Consider the following 23,234-nt stretch of genomic DNA (forward strand, 5'->3'; position numbering starts at 1 on the left):
AAAGAGCCCACAATTTGTTACAAAGTGTACTGTTCAGATAGTTATTTCCATACTCATTTTCGGTTTAAAACAGGACTAACCCAGTAAGAAGAGCAGAATTCCATCACCTGCTATCAGGCTGTGTGTACATGTGTTGTCCTTACAAATGTATTTGCAGAGCATAGTGGAACACATTAGCAAAAAGGCAATTGAGTTCATCAAAGTTAAGAACCTGCCAAAAAGAAAGATGATCTAAAAGAGTTTTACTTCTTTCCCTACCTTCATCTTGCTTTGTATATTGATTTAAATTGTATATAGTCATGCTAACAATGAACTAAGAAAACAGGCCTTTGCAAGTTTTTTTAATTTCTAATTAGTCTTTTAAGGAAATACCTCTTCACTATAATACAGATTAATCTGGGAGGATATTGTCACTTGAGTTAACCCGGCAAGTTAAGTAGCAACCAGCAGGTTTTCAATCTATGGCAGGGAAAAGGAAGTCGATAGGATTCTCCTTGGTTTCTTCCAATAATTAATCAGTCCTAGTTGCTTCTACAAAATACTGCTGTCATCACCTATTGTTCATGACACTGGCATGAGGGTGAGGTTAAGGAAAGTGATGACATGTAGTGTCCTTTTTTTTTCATAATCATTGCTAGTAGTACAGGTAGGTTAACAATAGTAATTGGGTCCAGAATTTCCACGGCTCAGCAATGTGGTTGCAAAGCACAACATCATGCAACCGTGCCACTTAGTTGTGGCAGTCCCAGAACTTCTGATTGCTGTCATTGAGTACAGTGTACTCACTGTACTTGACACTGTACTCAATGACAGCAATCAGAAGTGCTGGGACTGCCACAGCTAAGTGGCACGGTTGCATGATGTTGTGCTTTGCAACTACAGGGATGGGATCCGACTGGTATAACTACCGGTTCTGTTGCTCTGCGTCACGCAAGTTGCACGCAAGTGCAATTTACAACCTGCTCAGCTGCCCGGACAGCTGAGCAGCGCTGCGTGCAAGTGTGCAGCGGTTGAAAAAGCACTTCTTTCCTGCTTTTTCAACCGCAGTTGTGTCACGCAAAGCAGCTGCGGTTGAAAACGCAGAAAAGAAAGGTCAGGTAAGAGCCCGGGTGGGCGGGCAGGCCAAGCCAGCAGCAGACATAGAACCAGTTCTTGTCTGTTTGCTGCTTTTCATAGCAACCGGTTCTACAGAAGTGGACAGAACCGGTAGAATCCTACCCCTGGTGTCAAGTCCCTATCTGCAATTTCCTGTCAGCTTCCCCATTGACTTTACTTGTCAGAAGGTGCTACTGAAGGTCGCAAATGAGATTATGTGGCTGTAGGACAGTGCAAGTTGTGATTGCAAACAAGTTTCCTGGCACCCAGGGGACAATCACATGTTACATTGGCTGCAGCCACAAGGACTTGGTCATCATAGTTTGAACGGTCACTGAACAAATGGTTGTCACAAAAGAATTACCTACAGAATATCAGTGGTGGGATTCATTTTTTTTAAACCACCGGTTCTGTGGGCGTGGCTTGGTGGGTGTGCTTTGCATATGCACATGCTCTTTGTGCGTGCACAGGATTTGCTACTGACCTTCTCCTGTAATCCTGCACTCTCTGTGTGTGTTAAACCAGGGGTTGCCAACCTTTTGGACTTCAGGGACCTCCAAACTCATAATTTTAAATCCCATGGACCACTAATATGAATTTTGATTGACGGCGGCTTGCTGACTTTGGGGGGGAAAGTCAGCCCCATATTCCAGAGCTGCAGTAGTCACAGGATTGGCCCTTTGGTCATCCCGGAGCAGCTGCTCCTCTACCCAGATGCACCGGCCTGCCATGGACTGAAGGAGCTGCCAAAGGACCAGTCTTGTGACTACTGCAGCTCTGGAATACGGGACTGACTTTCCCACCAACATCAGCAAGCCACCCCGGAGCGGATTTCCCTCTTCCACTATTGGTCTTACCTTCCAGTTCCAGCTCATGTGGTTCTACTCAAGGTAAGGTTTGCACTCAGCTGAAGGGTGGGGCCATCGGGTGGGCAGGCCATGTGGCCGGTGCAGCCTTGTGTTCCCACGCAACCTTGACTAATTGCTTTGCGGGGAGTGCTTTGAGGGAGGGACATTTCTCTGAAGATCACCAAAATTTTCTTGCAGACCACCAGTAGTCCCCAGCCCACTGGTTGGTGACCGCTGTATTAAACAGCTCATGCACGGCAATCTGCTGTGCCACGTGAAGTAGCTGAGCTTCAAAATCAGGAAATAAAGGTCAGTATAGAGCCAGGGCGGGCAGGTGGGCCCAGCAGCTGATTGTCGGAGCATCACTCACAGATGATCCTCAGAGCTACCGATTCACCCCAACTGGGCCGAACTGGTAGAATACCACCCCTGCTGTAGATGCTTATGTTAATGCCCTTGTGAACTGGGTCCACTCTATTTGTGATTTATAAGCCTGCGTAACGGCCTCTGAAATTCTGACCCCCAGCGTCACTACTCCCTCTTTGTTGTTTTTGAAGGACAGCAAAACTAATGAACCCATGAATGACTACCACATAGTCATAGCCGGATCGAGGTTTGGTGGATTGAGGTGTGTAGGCCTACCTTATGATTTTGTGCCACAATCTTGCATATGAAGAACGGAACAAAAGAACACCTGGAATTTTTCAGGAGTATGTCCCAACATCTGCACAACAGAACAATGAGAAGACAGGAAAATAACTTACGCTTATGAATTTCTCATACTGGATAGCAGACTCCATGGTGTTCTTTGAATAGTCTAGAGTATCCTTCCAAGAATGCATAAGAAAAGCCAGCCTTAATTGCCGTGCTGTTGAGAGTTTTAAAGAAAAAAATGGAAAAATACTGCATAGTAGAGAATCATAGCTGGCAGAGGCCATTTAGGCTATCGATATATAGCTACTCTAAAAAAAAACAAACCCCAAAATACTAATTACAGAATAAAAGAAATAATTTTAAATGCAAATTATATAATGGAGATAAGCTAAGCAACAACTAGCAGCATTGTACCCACCAAAAATGAAATGTTTTTAAATTAATAGATCTTACCTGTATGCTGTTTTAATGCATCTTTTATTGTAATAAAGTTTTTCAAAGATTTGGACATTTTACAGCCAGCAATTGTCAAATGCCCAGTGTGTAGAAAATAGCGCACCCAGTGATCATTGTCAAAGTATGCCTACAAAATTAACAAGACCAAAGAAGTGTATTATAATATGAACCCCCATTAGATTGCTGCAACATTAAAAAAAGAAGCGTGATATCTACTGTAATTCGATAGGAAGCAATAAAAGAACATTTTAATGGTAACAAACAAGGATTAATTAGTAACATTTATTTAGGAAAATTATGGCTGCCCAACTTACTGTACATACCATGATTCTAGGTAGCTAATAATAATAAAAACATATAAGGAACAGTTAAAAAAACAACAACAACCAGCACTTAGCAACCATTCAGAGTTACAACTGATCCAAAAAAGGGAATTTATGACCCAGATTCAAACTTCTGATGGTTGGGCCCTCTCCACTGTCACATGACAGACTTTGGCCCCTTGGCAATAGAATCTCATTTATGGCCATTTGCAGTAACTCATGGACATATGTTTTATGATGGTTTTGCTGAAAACCAAGACTCATTCCATGTTCAGAAAAATTGTGTCCATAGCAAAACATTGGTTCGCTTAACAACTGTGGTATTTGCTTAATGGCCATGAGTTCACTTAATGACTGCTGCCCAAAAGGTCATAAAATAGGGTTGGTCACACGACCAACCCATTTTATAACCATTGTGGTATGTAAGTGTTTGTCAGCTTTGGAAGCCATATTGAGATCAATGCTCCAGGCTGCCACAATTGAGCCTGAGAAAGTGGGAGGGAGGAATTCATTTGAGTATATCTAGTTAGACAAAATACAATTCTTCTGTTTGGTTCAAGGTCATGGAGTGTGGCGCATAATGAATTGGGAATCTTACTTTAGGATGGATGGTGATTGGACCGTGTGATGTGGTGACAGCTAAGGAGGGATGGATTTGTATTTTTGACTTTTGCAAGGAAGCCTGGAACTTTCAGTTTCAGGGATTCCACAGAGGTGCCAATTATTATCCAAATAAAGGTACCTTTGAGATATGTCTGTCTCGGAGTTATTGATTGGAATGGAGGGTTGCTGGAACGCTGACAGTGTTCTCTATACTTATACATTTTCTTGGAAAAAGTATTTTTGTTCCCATCCTGGTCAGGCCCAGCTTTTTTTTTAACAGGGATATACAGGATGTCAGGGGGGTGGGGGAGGGGAAGGTTGAGAATTACTGGTTTAGTGCCTCACACCACTTACCTCAGATTGTGCTAACTCATTGTCATGGTGGGGGAAACGAAGATCAAAACCTCCTCCGTGAATGTCCATAGAGTCTCCTAGAATGGATCCAGCCATTGCAGAACATTCAATATGCCATCCTGGACGTCCCTATTAACATAGGTTGATAACTACTTAATCACGTAGATTAATATCCTTGATCATTTAATACCAAAGCCTAACATGCACCATATTCATTAAGTGATTTAGCTCAGTCAGTGAATTCCGGAGAAGTACAGAATGACGATGGGCTCAAAACTTGTTTAAGATGGTGTCCTTCAAACCATTGGATATATTTGCCTTTTGCTTAGGAATTAAAGACATTAGCAGAGAAATATGTCTAAAGCCTCTAATCAGCTGATGGCTTAGAAAACCATTAGGATGAACAGAATATATAATTGCAACCTAAAACTATAAAAACTGAAAAAGTCTGCTAAGACAGCTGTAAGGCCAAAGATCAAGGTTCAAGTTATAACCAATTCAGATGGGAAGACTGTTTTTTAAAAAAGTAAGCAAATAAATCTCATCTATAAAATTATTGGTTCACAGAGGAAAAATATTCTAAACTGTACCTTATTTCACAGCAATGCTAGACAATTTTAATCTGAGAACCTGATCTGTGTTAATTAGGTAAACACCACACCACATGTTATTTAGGTGCTTTCTGAGCTAGCACCTTATACAGTTATACAGGTAGTCCTTGACTTACAACAGTTCATTTAGTGACCATTTGAAGTTTCAACATCACTGAAAAAAGGGACTTTTCATACTGACAACCATTGCAGAATCCCCACGGTCATGTGATCAAAATGCAGGTGTTTGGCAACTAGTTCATACCTATGATGGTTGTAATATCCCGAGTTCACGTGAACCCCTTATGCAACCTTCTGACAAGCAAAGTCAATGGGGAAGCCAGATTCACTTAACTGTGTTACTAATTTAACACCTGCAGTGAGTCGCTTAACAACTGTGGCAAGAAAATCGTAAAATGGGGCAAAATTCACTTAACAAATGTCTCACTTAGCAACAGAAATTTTGAGCCCAATTGTGGTTGTAAGTCATGGACTACCAGCATTTCCTGAATTTATCAAATTAATAACGGGTGTAGTTGTTAAGCACTATTATTTATTACAATTAAATGGTACCTCAACATTCATTGTTAATTGGTTCTGAGAGGAGCAATGAGTACCCAAAATGATGAGCACCAAACAAATTTTCCCCATAAGGAATAAGGTAGTGAGTCACAAGTCTTGTGCACTGAGTACCAAACATAGTGAGTACCAGGACAAAATTTTAGTGTCAGAATGCACTGAGTACCACATTCAATGAGTTTCAAAGCAGTTGAGTACCAAGATACCACTGTATATGGATTAAAATGCATATTCATAACGTTTCATCTATTTCATTAAATTTAAATGCCATCCATCTCACCATTTCAAGTGACTCTGGGTGGCATAGGCAATAATAGTGCTCTAAATCCAAAGATTTTGTTATATAATTGAAAATCATGTACAAGGAGGGGCACACAGTAAATTTCCCTACTTTGCCTCGTTACAGAACTGGTATTGTAGAAATTTTTTTTTTAAAAAAAAACTTTCATCCTCTCCCAAGGGAGCAACTGTGTCTGCAGATCACACAGCTCATTGCTCAATCTCAGCTATCCTTTACCTTGCCCCAGGGAGAATCCCATGAAGGCTCTCCCGGCTTGGAGGACTTCCACAAAGCAAAATCATTTGGCGATCGCTTTTCATTTAAACGATCCACTGAGATACTCAGGTCGCCTAGGAGAAGCAGGAGGAGGAATGGTAAGAATCAGTAACCTTATCACTGTCTCCAAATAGTCTCTGGAAACTTACTTAATGAGGTTAAATTACCTTCGCCCTCCTGTAATGCTTTTTGATCTCCGACAGCTTCAGGGACCAATTTTGCATAGGTGTGTTTCTCAGATGCATCGAATTTTAGTGTATCAAAATAAACAGATCCATTGGATACATAACTAGAAAGTAAAACTATAGTTTCAGTAAACAGGAAGGTTGATGCTGTTTAATGTAAAAGACATTCTTCAACACTTTTGCATGGCTGATTTTGATACAGAATTCAAGAAAATTAGGCTACGCAGGGGGTTGATGTTTGCAATTATAGCTCGGCTCATGTGAAACGGGCTTTTTAAAATGCAGCTGGAATTTCTTGCTTTTTATTTTTTCCTTGAAAAACATTTTGCTTTTCATCCAAGAGGAATCAGAGTACCAATAAATGTAGACTGTCTTTGAGCAGTCCCGAAGCAGGTTCCACACCCATTTGCACTGATTTGGGTGACCCTGAGGGTACAGATAAAGCCCCAAACAGCTTCAACAACTCTCGGAGAGCTAAACACTGAGTTTCAGATGACTGCAAAGAATATAAATACTTCCATTCCCCACCAGTCAGAACTGAAGAAGCGTCTTTGCTGAGAAGCAACATGTTTTTCAAGAAAAGAACCAAGAAAGTCCAGTTGCCTTCTGAAAAGCACTTGTGGGACAATCATAACCTGGATGATTGAGAATCTCTATAGACAACTCATCTGGAAGCATCAGGCTGGGAAAACTGGATAAGGATTAATTCATGAGCACTTGTAAAATAGACAAAGAACCTTTATTGTAATTCTTTGCTATATAATGTAGTGTAAAGTTAGACTATCTTAGATAAAAAGGACATTGGAAATATTCCTTTATAGGGAAACCAGTGAATTACTTATCAGATACTCAAACTATTACTCTCAGCACTTTCGGCATAGTACAGAGATCAGTGGGAAAACGTCAAGTTATACTCACCCATATCCATTATCTACAATCTTCTGAACGAAATCCACAATTTCTGGTACATATTCACTTACACGAGTTAAAACATCTGGAGATAATACCTGGGGGGCGGGGGAGAGAAACCAAACGTTTTCCCTTTCCATATCACACCAAGATCTCAAAATATATTCCACTTTACAATTAAAATTATATAGCAAAATAATAAAATTTGGCAGGGAAATCCAACTTAAACCCAACTTAAAAACTGATAGGAATTGATCTCTACAGACTGACTATTCTTGGGCTTTTATTATGCTTAGTGAAACCAAGCAATATTTAACTACCAAAAGCTAAACCTGAAAAATATCCTTCAAGCTAAAACAGAAACTAACATTGCTGCAACTTTGATGAAACACAAATGACTCTTGTTATAGATCTAATTATAATTCTGATTTTCTAGATGGGAACAAATGGAATATAATGCTACAAACAGACTTTCTGAGGATTTTGCCTAAAGATCTCAGTTTATCATTTTAATATTTGAAATCGTTTCCTAAATTGAAGCTTTTAACTACATATATGACACATTTCCTTTCTAGTCTTGAAAAGAAGAGGAAATTTGAAACAATAAAGCATGAACAATACCATTCAGAGGGTTTGTGCTTGAATAAGCAATGTCTACTTACATTGAGAGCTGCCATATCTTTATGATATTCTTCTTCCCAAAATTTGGGAAGTTTGGAAAATATAGAGTTGTCAGTCACTTGGCTACCCAACTTCGTGTCCAGCCACTCAGAGAGTGTATCTTTTGCTTCTTGCAACAAAGTCTGAAAAATAAATGTTATTCTGCTCAGGAACCGGATTAATCGGGTTTACCTGCTCTATCGTAATCGAGGGGATAAATACCCACCAGAGGACTACTATCGCTTGAAGCGGGAGTATAAAGAAAATAAGAAAAATGTTATTTAACACAAGCTGTTCATCATAACACACAATTTCCACAATTCTTACAAATTCCCCAGGGGCCCATGCTCAAATGCTCTTCAAGATTCATGGGAAAGACACTTCAGGGGAACCTTACTTTGGGAAATGAATGAGTGACTGAGAATGTGTGTATGTCATGTATGATGTCTGTGTGTGTTTTGTGTGTGGTAATGTATCAGAAGGCAATGACTCTCAACCTGTTTCAAAGAAGTGTACCAACCTCAGCATACTTATTGACTTCTCCCTCAGAGAGGTTCTTTTGAAGGCCATTCTCTAGTGGTTCCAGAGCAGCTCTCACTGACTTTTGCATCCTTTCTAGCATCTGTTTCTTATCAGGATCAGAAGTTTCTTCCAGCTTTGCTGAAAAATGCTGAATTAAGAAACATGGATGGAAAACATAAACAAAACCAGGTGAATATTTCTGTCAGAGCACAAATAATCATGAGCATGGAAAAAAAGAGAGAGATAGAAGTAGCTATTGAAAGCCTCCTTACATTTTCATTCTCTCCCCCCCTCCCCCCCCGGTGTGTGCATATGTGTGTATGTGTGTGTGCGCGCATGCAAACAAGGAACATGGATATGTAAAATGAAGAGAAGTCCTGCTCCCTTTTGGTTGTGGTCTCCCCCATTGTTCTTGTCCAACCTCTCTCCTCCAAGAGACTGTGACTATCTCTCTAACCCTATCCATTAGTTATAAGGGTAAAATGCTAAAAATAAAACTATTATGTAACCAATCATGCTTTAAGTAAGAAAATCATTTGAATTTTAGAAGAAAGTGGAATTTCTCATTAACATCATATTATAATAGCAATCACAGCCAGTCTGGCCAATGCAGGAAAATACATACATATATATATACATACATACATACATACATACATACATACACCACATAAATTATTAATTGGGTCATCCCGATGAAGGACCAACTAAAATAAGTGTTTTTTCCCCAGTGAGACCAGTCTGCTTCCGCTTTCACCTTTTAACCCCAATCCAGGAACCTTTGCAGGCAGTTGCTTTCGCGACAAACTATTTTTGTGTTGAAAAATATTTATTTCGTTAATTTCTTGGTTGGTAAATATAAATTCAACACATACAAAAAAGACCAACTAAAATGTTACAGAAGAGTATGCCTGTCAGTTTCTGAGTTCTCTGAAGTTCTTCATTAAGCAATTACACTACAGAAGTGGAACTTCCAAATCAAGCATACCAATTGTGAATATTTGCACATTTTCCATTTCATCATTTACTGAATTTCCAAACCCCTTTCGAAAATGGTTTTGCAATGTTTATGACAATTATTAAGGGAGGAGCCGAAGGCCAACAAATGCAGAGATTTACACTTGATTGGCAGCAGAGGAGAGGGTGACAGCACAAATCAACCTCAAGGTTAGGAAAAGGAAAAGGGAGCTGAAATCAAACACTGGACAAAAAGAGGTGCTTTCAGACTGGCTCGGGAGCACTGAGAGGTAAGTACATATTAGGATCTGGCTATAAGAAACAGGGCTATGCAGTGATTTGTATTCCAAGTGGAAATGATGCTTTGGGACCTGTGAGTATGCTCTGTAGCATGTGTCAGTAGCTACTTAAAACAGGCACATCTTTTTGTAGGATGTTACGGGATCATGGGAAAAACACATAATTGAAGGACTTAGGCACTACTTATGTAAATGTCTAGGGTTTCCCCTTCTAATCCAAAAACTCTGTAACTCTTAATAGGGCATGTTAGCAAGGAGAGAAGGTGATGATGGAAGCACTGAACAGCAAAGCCTTGGTACTTCTCAGGCATAAGTATTTTGCAGGCTCTGAAGGACCAGTTACAGCAGGGAGGATGAAATCCTCAAAGAATTAAAGGGTGTGAAAGGGAAGAGCAGGAAAAGAAAAAGGAGTAAAACGGAATAAACAAGTATCTGAATGGGTGTTCTAAGAAATCCCTCTTATGAGACTCTCTCATTGCTTTCCCATGACTCTGGAGTCTGGCTTCTGGGCTTTATCTTGGGTCACTGATGCTAGTCCTTGCAAGGCAGAATGGAAACCAAGCACTTAGTCCTGTTAGAATACCAGGTGGAGAACAACAGGCTGTTTTCCCCATCTTGCTTGTTTCTTCAATTGCCAGCTAAACAGTCAGTCTCTACAATGAATAAATAAATGACCAGAAGACTTTTCAAATCAAATTACACACAAAAGTTTAATTTTATGGTAAATTATTATTTCCTTTTTAAATAAATGTATTAACTCTCCCCAGTATAAGAACTAAATGACAGCCAATTGGACTGAATTTCACCTAAGAAAAGAAAGCAATTTGAATGTTTAATAATGATTTGACACTAGCTAGGAGAAAGTTTCAGTCTGAAATACAAGCCCAATGGAACTCATTACCTAATCCTAAACTCACTTATTTTTTCTTGTTTTCAGCAAAATTAGCTGGCTTGTCATTCTAACAGACAAATGCCAGTCACTTCAATCTGCTCCTTTGTTTAACTCTCACCCTAGTAACTTGGAACAAGCCCAAACTCAGGTCACTGGTTTAGTTAAATCCTACATTGGTTTATAACTCACACTAAGCTCTTCTCGGCTAATCATTGGTCCAATTTACTCCAGCAACAGCTCCTAGGAATTTACTCTTTGGATGAAGATTCTCACTCACCCATTGTCCCATTCTTTTTTGCTCTAGAGGAAGGGGAGAGAGAAGGCAGGCCATGAGCTTACCATAGAAGCTAGTTTAACATTTTCAAGCAGCTGCGTTGCTGACGGCCTCTGCTCCATGTATTGCTCAAAGAGGTAGTTTTGCCTTGCTCTTTTTATGATCTAAAACAAAAAACGAAGTATGCCTAAGAAGCAAGTTTATACATGAAGACGGAACCACTGCAGCTGAACATACACATTTTCATGACCACTGTCAACTTTTGATGATCAAACAGAAAGCTTCTTCAGGTAGACACTTGTTTATATTACCTTTTTAAAGCTACTGTATGTATTCATGGAGCCGTCTATCATAAGAATAAACTTTCAATTAATGAGAGATATTGTTAAAATGCAATTAACCATCACATTAACCTTAGCAAGAAGTCTCATTTCAGAAATTAATTGAATTAAAGTATTTTCATTTACCTTATCATCTATGTCTGTAATATTCATACAATAGAAGACATCGTATTTGAAGTAATCTTTTAAAACTCTTCTCAGGATATCAAATGAAATATATGATCTAAAATAATTTAAAAAATAAGTTAATTTTGTATATGTGCTATTTCCAAGCAAGTATACAGAAATGTATGTGTTAGTGAAAATAATACATAAAACAACTTTCTTACAATAATCATATATTACCGGTAGGACATGTACAAATAAAAAGGACTATTTTTTTTTCATACATTTCAACAAATAAAGCAATAAAGCAGAGTGAAAGTAAGGCTACAAAATGAACAATGTCATACATAAAAATCCTACTTTACCTTGCGTGCCCCATATGGGAAGCATCATACACTGTTGGGCCGCAGCAATACCATTTGACTTGGTTGCCATTTTGGGGTTGAAACACATCCTACAACGAAATAGCACACGTGGCAATGAATGAAAGCTGCTGAATTTATTAAGCTTGAAAACAACAACTTTGAATCAAAGTAACACTACTGATTCCACAGCAATCTCGGGGTATTGCTGTTTCAACAATGATTTTCAAGCCTAGAAAACTAAAATGATGTGAGGAATACGTTATCCAGAGATGAAAGAAAGGAAAACAAGTTCACCTTATTACGAGTAAGACTGTTGTATAGGCAGAGTTTGGGTTGAGCTGTCCCTTGGGGTGGCGCCCAGTGAGGTTGAGTACGTTTGTTTTTACCTGCAAAGGAATTTATAATTTCAGATGAATGATCAAGCAACAGTGTCATCAGAAAATAGTGTTAGAAGAAAACTTTCAAGGAACTGAAAGTCATTAGACATTTCAAAAGAGATGCTGAAAAAATGTCACAATAATTGTTTTGAATAGAGACCCGGTTTGCAATAAAACTCCCTCAATGGATTCCTGTTTTTACAAATGTTAAGATGTCTACAAAACTGATATTAAGGTTGGTTCATTTAAAAAAACATGCATGTTGATGTATTGGACTCCCCAAAGAATGTATTTGAAAGGATGAACATCAGACAACTGGAGGTATAAAAAATTTGAGGGCAAACCAACCTACATGACAGAGTCATGTGATCATTTCGTATATTTGGGGAAAAGTGTATTAATGGATGCTAGCAGATTTATGGGAAAATCTTTAAATGTTAAAGATACTAATGTAATCTTGAATGTGTACTAAAATTTGGGGATTTAACTGCTATCAGGAATTATGGTTTCTTGAGCATGGTGTTGTCTGCAAAAAGAATTATACTAAGAAATTAGAAAAATGATATTATTCTACATGTCAGGGAACAAATTATAATTTATATACATGTTTATTTTTCAGTTTACACACAATCTTTCTTTAAAATTAAAGGCAAAAATGAAATGACTAAAACAAAAGGGTTATATCCAGGGGTGGGATTCAAATGTTTTAACTTTGGGTCTTTGTACTGAGGTTCTGTGGGCATGGCTTGGTTGTTGGTGGGCGTGGCTTGGGTGTGGCCAACTCAACATCACTCATATCAAGGCATGCATCTCCTCCCCTGGCCTCTCATGACTGTGGGGGTGCTGCAACAGTTGTAAGTGTGAAAAATGGTTCTGTCACTTTTTTCAGTGCCATTGTAACTTTGAATGGTCACTCCACACAAGCAAAGTACCAGCAAAGGAGAGGGAAAAAAACTCCAGAGATGTTCCTGAGACAGGAAATCTAGTCCTGCAAAGAATGTAATAAGGGTTAATGGAGAGGCAGTTTCTGTAAGCAACACCAGAATGTTTCCTTCCTGCCTTCCTTACAGGATTAGGCCAGTAATTTCTTCTAACAACCAGTTCTCCGAACTGCTTAGAATGTTAACAACCAGTTCAGGCAAATAGGTGCGAACCTGTAGAATCCCAACCCTGATTATATCCCACCTTTCCTGCAAGAGCCAGAAAGTAAACGTGGTAGTGTCTCTACCAACTTTTTCACCTCAGTACAAAGACCCGAAGTTATTCAGTTTTTTTGAGGATGAAGCTGGACATGAAACTGGACCTCCCTCAGTAATTATATTGTATTGATGTATTCAAACCTAATTTAGATGTAAATCATGTTGAAATACAGTAATCAATACCAGAAACCCACTTAGAGAGCTGAACGCAAGAGTAAAAAGAAGTAAATCTAGAAATTCAAAGCTTTAAAATAATGCTACTCTCCCAAAACCAAAATAAAACAATACCAGTATACATTCCTTCATTGTATCCACAAATAGGTGTAACATATCTTAAGACTGGTAGTAGATATAAGCAATACCTTCCATGCTATTTATATTAAATAAACAACTCCTAAATAAACAACTCTAACCTTTTCAGAATTAATGGGTTTTAGTTTTCTACTTGATATTTTAACAGCTGAGAAATGAGAGAAAAGTATTTAGGAGAAAAACAAGGGACAAAATATATCCTCATCTACTTCAGCAAACAATGCTGAAAAGTCCTTGAGTGATCCAAAGAAGAAATAGAAATAGAATAGAAATAGAAATTGAATAACAGAAAAATATGAAAAAGTGAATCTGTACAGTCACGAAGTGCCAGGTAGGCCTCAGTCATGAAACAGAAACAGACCAATAGGAAATACAGTACAAACTCCATCCTATCTAGAGAGACAGATGCTTCTTCATATGCCCTCCTCCATCTCTATGATCACATTACAGCAAAAATTTGTATCTGCTGATCTCATCTCTCAATGTCTTGTTCATCCTGAATACAGAGGCCTGTTTATTTCTGCTTTTCTTTTCAGATTTCCCTCCCTTCCACATCTCTCACTATAAGCAAAAACATTAGAAGCTACATTACAAAACATCATTTGCTGGTGATGCTCGTGAGATTATAACAAAGTTTTTTCTGTCTCCAAAAATGTAATTAGGGAACCTCTGAATTGATTTTGGAACAGACTTCCTATGTCATTCTATTTATAAGAATTTTCCCCGAAACACTTAAAAAAATTAAAAAACAGGAACTGTTATTGGCTGCCTTGCTGAAGAAGTTCCTGAAGGCTTCTGACAGTGAAAAGGAAGCCGGGGATGATGCACACAAGTGAGGTTAGTCAGTGGATGACATCCCCCCAAAATAAGACCTGGTGCCTTTTTTTGTGGCCAAAAATATATATAAGACAGGGCCTTATTTTCAGGAAAACACAGTATGTTCCTTTCAGGATTTTTTGATATTATTGTTACACTGAATTATGCAAGATAAAAAGCAGGATAGTAATTTGAAACATCAATGAATTTATAAATGCATAATGGAGCTCGCAAATTCTACTACTTTTTAAAGTAGCTTCTTTATTTAATGAAGCCTTGTATAAAACTGTTCGCCTACTTCTCATATAATTACAGTATTTTTCTATCTTAATTATTTGTTTCTACTAAGTTACAGTTTTTGGTTAAGGAATGTTATATTTTCCTTAAGCTGAAAAACAGCAGATACATGTTTAATTCATTAGAAATCAAACTGGAGGTTCACTTGCATTTTCCCTACAGTCACTTTATAATGAATTCAAATAAAAAACACATGCAATTTTTTTCTCACACAAATTTTCACTCTTAACAAAGTGCTTTGTTTTTAACAGGGCTGTGCAAAGCTTTAGTTTAAAGGTTTGTGGCAATACTGAAGTCAATGTATTGAATTGAAACTACTAACTCTGAATCAATATGAAGGTTTAATGGACCATAACACCATTAATTCTAATCAAATTGAGTCTTCAAATCATACAGCAAATCTGAGCTGGATATGGGTGATTTACACACTCTAAATGTTGAATGAGATCACTGATCCATCTAGCACAATATGTTGGTAATGATCATTGCCCTCCATGGTTACAAGCTTAAATTGCTCCTAGACTCCACAGCATGCAAAGTATGCTCTGACATTCAGATACAGACCCCTCCCTTAATAAAATTTCTAGCCTTAAGAGGCAAAAAATGGATGCCACCAATAAAGTACATAGGTATAAAGACAGATAGATAGAAAGAAGGCAGTGCAAACTAAAATATAAAATGGTAACCCAAATCCAGCCAATAATTTAGGAATGTTCTGAGACGGGTGCTTCATTTTGTTTTCTGCGCTTCTTTAAACAGCATTTCTCCATCCTATACCAAATTACTTCCAAAACCCCCATATCCTGAAGTGCATCAATAGATGGCACAGATGGTTATTACACTTGGGAGAAATAAGTCAAAGTCCCCCTTTGCCCTGCCAAGGTGGCCACATTGCTACATAGATCTCAAGCTACAGAGAACAAACGTTTAACAAACATTCCTGATACAATTAATCTCTGCAGGGATTTCTGTGTTTTGAAATGTCTGACAAGTCCTATATATCTCCAGACTAGATAAAGAAAAAAAATCACAGCACTGAAAATGTTTCAGGATGCCTTTATTAAGGTACCTATTGATGAAGTACAAATTCTTGATCAACATAATCAGCAGAAATGTTTTATATCAATGTTTTATAGTCATGCCAGCTTGCCTTGGCTTGCATTCTAAAATTGGACATTGTTTAAACTCAAACATGGAACATTTGCTTGAGTAATGAAATCATAATTAGGCTTTGGCCTGCAGCTCCTTGAGAGAAACAGGAACATTAATTACAGACATCTAATAAAATTCTTACACATCTATCCTGAGAAAAATCTCTGACATAATCACAGATTATGACAAACTCTTTCCTTCTTGTACACATAACCTCTGAGAACAATACGAAGAGCCCTAAGAATGTGTTTTGGATTATGTTACTCTGGAACAACTTTAGGAGCATCTATAAAGGGAATTTTGATCCGGTAAAACTCTAAATGTGAAAACTAAAGTCAGTATTGGGGCTCACATCGCATTTCATTAGTATTTGTAATTAGAACATCTATAAATCCTTTGACAGCATGGCAGGGTTTGGCTCTCTTTTTAGCAATATTTTTGCTGCGCTTCCTGCATTTAAGGTACTCATTCATATCATATGGGTTTGTCCCACTATAGCTCCATTTTGGCTTAAACAACACCCAATTTGTTACTATTGTTTTATAAAGATCAATATCATTTAAAGAAGGGAATATGCATTGATGATGTTATCTAGTTTGGGTAAGGAAAAGTCTGCAGGAAAACAACCAAGTTCAGAGAGCACTAAGGATTCAACAGGCACTATGATCATCAACAATTTGGAAGTATTAATACATCAAAAATTATGACTGCCAGTGGAGAGGTTTGTAAGGGCAACAGTATGATTAGACTACTTTTCCTCAATATGAAAGCACAGTGGAAACCCAGATTAACAATCTTGCATTGTCATGTGTTTGCTTTTGGTTTATGAACTGGTTTTCTACTAATGTAATAGAAACACTAATCAACAATATTATGTGTGGTCAGGATTTAGAGCTGTGTTTAAAATAGTTGTATGTTTTTGTGTGTTTATAGGATTGATAATTTGGGGGAAATAGGAAGCACTGAATGAAAGCAAAATATGAATGTAATCCATGTTTTTAAACTGTAATGTAATATACTTTTGTGTTTTCTTGTTTTTTGTTCGTTTTTTTCCCATCTTTATAAATGAAAGCAAGAATGTATGTATGTATGTATGTATGTATGTATGTATGTATGTATGTATGCGTGTATGTATGTATCTCCATTCCCAGTTCTATTTGAAAAGCTTAAATCTGCTGTTGATGGTATCTTTTGCTAATCACAACAGTAATAAGTTTGAGGGGTCCTTGGTGCTCTCTGAGCCTGTTTGTTTTTTTTCCAGACATTTCATTACCCTAACAAGGTAACATCTTCAGTGGTAGACTAGTTTCGGTAATGAAATGTCTGCAACAGGCAAGCTCAGAGAGCACCAAGGACCCCTCATTTCAACCCTGAGCTACAAATATTCTTCTTTATTGGTAATAGTTTGGCAATGTCAAGGATAAAACATCAACACATATCCTGGGCCTTCCTACTGTTTCTCTTTTCCTGTCTTTTCCTAAGAGTAAACAGCTAGGAAGCTGTGCTATATTGGTAGATCCAATGTGTTTTCTCTCCTTTAAAATATGAGGAAGCAAGTCATGGTAAACAATGAATTTAATCAACTGGTTTTCTTTGTGTCAGATGATGATTAAGAAAGTGAGAAGGACTCAGCCCATATCCAGATTCAGCCAAAGTTAATCAGGCAAACTCTGTCCATGACTGTTCTAAAGAAAATGAGAGAATATACATACATATACACACATACATGTACATTCCTACATATTTGTGCTGGTTAACATGCTGCAGCTGTCTGTGGCCACTAAATGCAAGTCCTCATATAAATCAAAGTGACTAAATGATTCTTAACAGATGCTTTAAACAAAAGTGATAAGCAAATAGCAAGTTATTAACTCCCTATGGTTACTTACTTGTCTGGAGTTTACAGGAGATACGTTTTTCAAAGCTGCCATCATAGATTGCTTCTATGTGCCTGAACCAACGAACAACATGGAAATGCTGATCCACAGGTGGGCCCGAAAACTGCCTGAACACTTCCACATCTGCATGTGAAAATGTGAAGCCCTGGATATAACTACGGGTGCTGAGATACTCATTCAGAGCCTTCAGCCTGTGTTCCTCTTCACTAATGCTCAGAATATCAGTGTAGTCAGAAGCTGCAAAGATAGAGGCAAACAGCAAGCGGTCAGATCTCACTGCTTGAAAATATCCAGAAATAAAGCATCACTCTACATGAATTTTGCAGCACACTCTGGGGAAATGATGCAAAAATGAAAAATAAGAAGAAAAAAAGAAATAGAAAACAGGAAAAGGGGCCAGAAATCTTTAGCTTTGAAAGTAACTGTTCATAGCAACAGCACTTAGATATACCACTTCATATTGCTTTACAGCACTCTCAGTGGTTTCCAGAATCAGCATATTGCCCCCAACAATCTGAGCCCTCAATTTACCAACCTTGGAAGGATGAAAGGCTGAGTCGATCTTGAACAGTCAGGATCGAACTCCTGGCAGTGGAAATTCAGAGTTAGCCCACAATGCTACATTCTGACCAAAGTGCCACCACAGCTCTTTAAGCTAGTTATTTGAAGAAGTGGTCACCTCCAGGCAACCAAGAAGGAAAACTAGATGCAATTAAGTTAATCTCTCCTTTCAGGAAGCTGTGTGTGTGTGTGTGTGTGTAAACAAGCTAGTGACTTCAGATTTCTAGTATAGTATGCATCAACTGAATTGTGCGTGAATAATCATGGTTTTACATGACAGTATGTTTCAAAGGAAAGATATACAAAATAAAGATATGTCTTCTATACTAATGGGCTAGGGGGAAATTGTGGATTTAATTCCTAATTAGACTCACAGTGCTCGACATCTAAAGGCTTGAAAGAAAAAAATCTAAATAAATTATACCTTTTTTAATATGGGACATGAATACCTAATCATCATGCAATATTTCTTTTGAATAAGCAACATTATGCAAAGCACAGAAAAGCAGTAAAAAAAAACTTGACCTGAGAAACTGAGGAATGGCATTTTTTAAAAAAAAAAATTAGCTAAATTCAATACCATTCACATATTTATCCGTACCTTTCTATTTTTACAAACCATGCGTGTTTCCATGATATCTATCCTCCACATCACACCTTGCCTTTTGTTCTTCAAACTTTTTACCTCTTTTTCAGAATCTTATCATCCAACCACATTTTTGATCTTCCCCTTCCTCTTGACCCGTCCAATCTTCCTCCATATAGTTGTTCTGCAATGTGTTCCTCAGTCAATCGCTTTATATAATCAAACCATTTCAGTGTACTTCTTTCATACTTGTCACTCAGTTCTAAATTCAATTTTGGCACTCAGCAGCCATTTATTCTTCTCCCTCTTTTCTAGTTGCACACTTTTTCCCCACTGCTTCCATCTTACATTTATGTTTTAACACATGCAATTCTCATTTCCATATAAGCGAACCATTTTTGCTTCTGTTGACATTCATTCTTTTGAATAGACATACTATCCACTATCTTGTCTACCCGCATTTACACATCTTAAAATTTCTCCATTTTCCCTTTTGTAGTAAACATTCTACCAAAGTATACAGATACACTACTTTGTCTAATTTGCAATGTTTTGTTTCATTTTTCCCATTACAGTATGTTTGTTCTTTAATGCATTTATTTTCAGGCCCATGCCTCTCATTGTATCATGCAATCTAGGTAATACTTGCTTCAAGTCATTTACATTCACAGCCAAAGAGGCAGCATCACTGCATACACAAATATCACACCTATTCATATTAAACTAAAGGGACATGACATTTTGTTTTCTTATTCCTTGCTCAGAGCTGAATTATTTGCTACATATTCCATTTATTCTCACTCACATTTACTTCCAATCCTTTAATACCCAGTTAAATGTGTTTCTGATTTTTGACCTAAAACAATTAAATCTACAAATGTCTTTAGAGAGGCTACATACAGATACTCCTCAGGTTACAAGTACTTTGCTTAGGGACTGTTGAAAGTTACAACAGCCCTGAATGAGATTTACAGCCGCTCTTCAAAGTTGTGGCCATCACACTGTCCCTGCAGTCAGTTGTTGTTATCACAACTTGGGCACATGGTAATCAGTTCACAATTATGATGGTTGCAGCATCCCACAGTCACAGGGTTACCATTTGTAACTTTCCCTGCTGGCTTCCAACAAGCAAAGTAAAACGGGGAAGCTAGCGAGATCACAATTCGTTCCTGCTCCCACTGCTTTTTCTCCCAAAGAGCCCCCAGGGGCATCCTGTACTGCCACAGCACCTGCCTACAGCTCTCGCCCATCAGGCGGTTTGCTCAGGATGCCATTTTAGTGCCTCTTCCCTTATTGTCAAGGCTCCTCCCTCAGGCCCTTCTCCAGAAGCAAGTTCAGAGGAGGAGGGTGAGTTTGAGTCTGCAGAAGAAAGTGTTGGTCAGGATCGGGGCTCAGAGCATGCTAGCCTGATGGAGCAGCCTCAGCTGGGTCAATCCGAACAGCCACAATTTTGGGCTAGACTGGCTAGGGGTGAAGGAGGCAAGCCCACAGCTGCAGCAAGTTAGCCAGGCTCCAAGTGAGGACAGGGAGCAGTTGCCACCTGTTAGTAATGAGGAGGAGGTAAAATGCACACCTCCACCTCCTCCTGATCCAAGGACAGGTAGAGCAGAGAGGACACAGGCACAATGCCAGTCAACTAGATTACTCATGAAGAGGCAACCTCACCTCTCATGAAGGGCTGCACCACACTGCTTACTTAACCCCCTTCTGAGGACTTGTGTTGCTGGAGCAACATGCTCAGTTCTGTGCCTTGTGTGTTTATGCCTGGCCTATCTGATCCCTAGCCTGCTTTCCTGGACCTAGTTACCTAGTGACTCTTGCTGTGCTGAGCTTGGAATCAGAACCTGTGCAACGGGATGCTTTCTGAGCACCTGTTTTGGGGGGGGTGTTGAGTAAACACCTGTAGAAGTCTTGCTTGGGGGGGGAGCATAACACACCACAGAATTCTCATTTGGATCAAAACCTGGGAACTGCTGGGATTGCCATTACTAAGCAATGCAGTCAGGTGACATCATGCCTTATGAGTGCAATGATTAATGATGGAAATTTATTACAGCTGCCATCAGAACCAAGGACTGCACATACCTCTATAGAATTTTAACCCCCATACTGTATATCCATGGTGGTATTCTACTGGTTCGGCCCGGTTCTGGTATACCGGTAGCGCTGAAGATTAGCGGAGACCAAACTGGTTTTTCTGAGGAGCTGATGTTGAGCCCACCCACTAGCCTGGGCTCCCATACTGACCGTTATTCCCTGCTTTTGAAGCGCAGCTACTTTGCACTGCACAGCGGATTGTCGCGCGTCAACTGCTGAAGCGACAGGGGGAGTGTAGGCTTGCAAGAGGTGCATCGGAAAGCCTCTGGCGCCTGTGCAAAGTGCATGTTTGGCACACGCACGTGCAAAGTGTGTGCATGCAAAGTGCACCCACCAAGCCATGCCCACTGAACCGGTGGTAAACTATTTCGAAACACACCACTGCTGTATATACAGACAAATGGGGCTTTAAATATCGTTATCACTCAGCACAAGATCATCCGGTAGCATGAAAAATCTGCACTGCAAGATCTAGAAAAACTAGATTACATCTATAATTAAATGGAGTGGGTGGTTCCAAAAAAGGATTTTGAGTAATTACTATAGGGGGCCCATAGGGCAGATGTTAGATAATATTCATCTTCTTAATAACCAAAAGTCTTCTAGGTTATACCTGTTCTTCCTGTTATCATAGTTTCGAATTAATTTAAAGCCAGGAAAGTTTATAAGTACAAATATTTGAAGTTTATCTAAGGGGGGGGAGTGGAGTTTGTGCTAACACAGACCTGTTCTAGAACAATTTCAGATTCTGAACTTATATTTCTTCCAAATCTTCTAAATGCAGCTTTAAAAGTACCTGAGATCTCCAGATGCACTGAACACATCTGTTTGAAAGTCTACAGGTGTTACAAAGAATTTCAATCAATCTATGCTTGCCATCAACGGGAGCAGCATGGTGGCCTACAGGTGAACATGCTCACCTCCCACTTGGAAGGTTGAGAGTTCAATCCTAAGCAGCAGCAGATGTTTCTCTATCAGGATGCAAAGAGAAAATATCTGCTGCAAACTCCAAGTTGGGAGTCAGGAAAGGCACCCGGCCAGTGTATGCTCAGCTCCATTCAGTTGCCCCAATTCCACCCCAGATAAAAGGATTACAGGATGGTAAAAAGAAAAAAAAAACAGTGCTTAGCATCAGCTAATCAATCATTTACCATCCAAGAAACTGACTCAGCCTCTCAGATTTACGAACCCTTTTTCCCACCTTACACAATTTAGAAGGCTAAATTGCTATTGTTCCCCCACATCTCCATCCTCTCCATGCTGGCTAACATTTATTAATTTAAAAGGCCTCAGGCTTGCATGCTGGTAGTTCTGCATTTGGCCTCATTACCCAATCAACCCAGCAAAACCGCACTACAATTAGTTTCCAGGTGATGCAATGCACACAAAGCTGAATTGCTTGCATTCTTTCTCAAGTGCATCTCTAAAGGCAAACGGTTAGCAGATGCATGCTGACTACTGGAAAGGAAGAAGTATGTGTAAAGACAAGAAACGAATTAGTCTTTTTAGACCTAGAATTCAGCAGCTACTGTGATGGGACAATACTGACAATTTGTTATTACACCTATCTTTTTCTTTCTATCTACAGGAATATTCTAATTGCCCTCCAGATTTGTTTGACTCTATCTCCCCCAGGGCTATATTAGTAACAAACTTAATATAACAAATCAGTTCAACTTCTCTCCCAGCTCTCCAAATAAATGAATAAATAATGAGTCTAGATGGTTCACGACAATCAAAGAAACCAGTAAAAGCAATAAACTATAAAAGGTAAAGAAATAATTTCTACACAAGTATTGAAATTAAACAAATTCTCCCTTCCCTTTACATCTAGTGTCTCTCATTTATATTGTAAGAATTGTTGAAAGCATTATCAATGCAAACTTAGTGCTTGAAGGCAAAAGAGACAAGTGATTGTTATAAAATCCCCCTCTGGATTTATACTGTATCAATCATCAATGAAATTGGCCCAAGAAGTAATGAGAGAAATCGTGCTGGATATTTATTTAATTTATATGGCGCCTGATTCCCAATGACCCTGAGTGACTCAGAAGTAAAAACATTACAAGCAAGAAAACAAAAACCCAGTAAGAGACACAAATGCAAGAAAAAGGAGGACAAACCCCAAAAAGAAATGAGAGAAACAAACCCATACAATCCAAAGGGGCTTCACTCAACCTCACCAAAGGTCTGGCAAAGAACCAGGTCAAGGCCCTTTGAAATATCAGCAAGATGGGAGGGGGGAGGCGAATCCAGAACCTCATCCTAAAGGAAAGGCACCACTACAAAAAAGCTGTGCTTCTGGCATTAAAATGAATGTTTAATTGAAGGAACCCCAAGTGCATCAACCTTGCTAGACAGAATTGGCCAGA

At 38.8% G+C, this 23,234-nt stretch overlaps 1 protein-coding gene across 2 annotated transcripts in view; it reads right to left on the reverse strand.

Annotated features, from left to right (window-relative positions):
• Positions 1 to 23,234, reverse strand: part of CARS1 (cysteinyl-tRNA synthetase 1) — a 39,197-nt gene that overhangs the window by 12,245 nt on the left and 3,718 nt on the right. Inside the window, exons 2-14 of one of the 2 annotated variants that reach the window (XM_026706541.2) lie at positions 17,610 to 17,855; positions 11,862 to 11,953; positions 11,568 to 11,656; positions 11,224 to 11,320; positions 10,822 to 10,920; positions 8,333 to 8,482; positions 7,815 to 7,955; positions 7,162 to 7,250; positions 6,226 to 6,347; positions 6,020 to 6,132; positions 4,334 to 4,462; positions 3,051 to 3,180; positions 2,708 to 2,811 (exon numbers count right to left, since the gene is read on the reverse strand). In XM_026706541.2, coding sequence (XP_026562326.2) covers positions 2,708 to 2,811; positions 3,051 to 3,180; positions 4,334 to 4,462; positions 6,020 to 6,132; positions 6,226 to 6,347; positions 7,162 to 7,250; positions 7,815 to 7,955; positions 8,333 to 8,482; positions 10,822 to 10,920; positions 11,224 to 11,320; positions 11,568 to 11,656; positions 11,862 to 11,953; positions 17,610 to 17,855 — 1,601 coding nt within the window. The remainder of the gene's footprint in view (positions 1 to 2,707; positions 2,812 to 3,050; positions 3,181 to 4,333; positions 4,463 to 6,019; positions 6,133 to 6,225; positions 6,348 to 7,161; positions 7,251 to 7,814; positions 7,956 to 8,332; positions 8,483 to 10,821; positions 10,921 to 11,223; positions 11,321 to 11,567; positions 11,657 to 11,861; positions 11,954 to 17,609; positions 17,856 to 23,234) is intronic. The other variant, XM_087920202.1, reaches the window with a different exon arrangement.

Source organism: Pseudonaja textilis, chromosome 1 (genome assembly GCF_049901715.1).
Source record: "Pseudonaja textilis isolate UNSWEBS1 chromosome 1, rPseTex1.2, whole genome shotgun sequence".
NCBI lineage: Eukaryota > Metazoa > Chordata > Lepidosauria > Squamata > Elapidae > Pseudonaja > Pseudonaja textilis.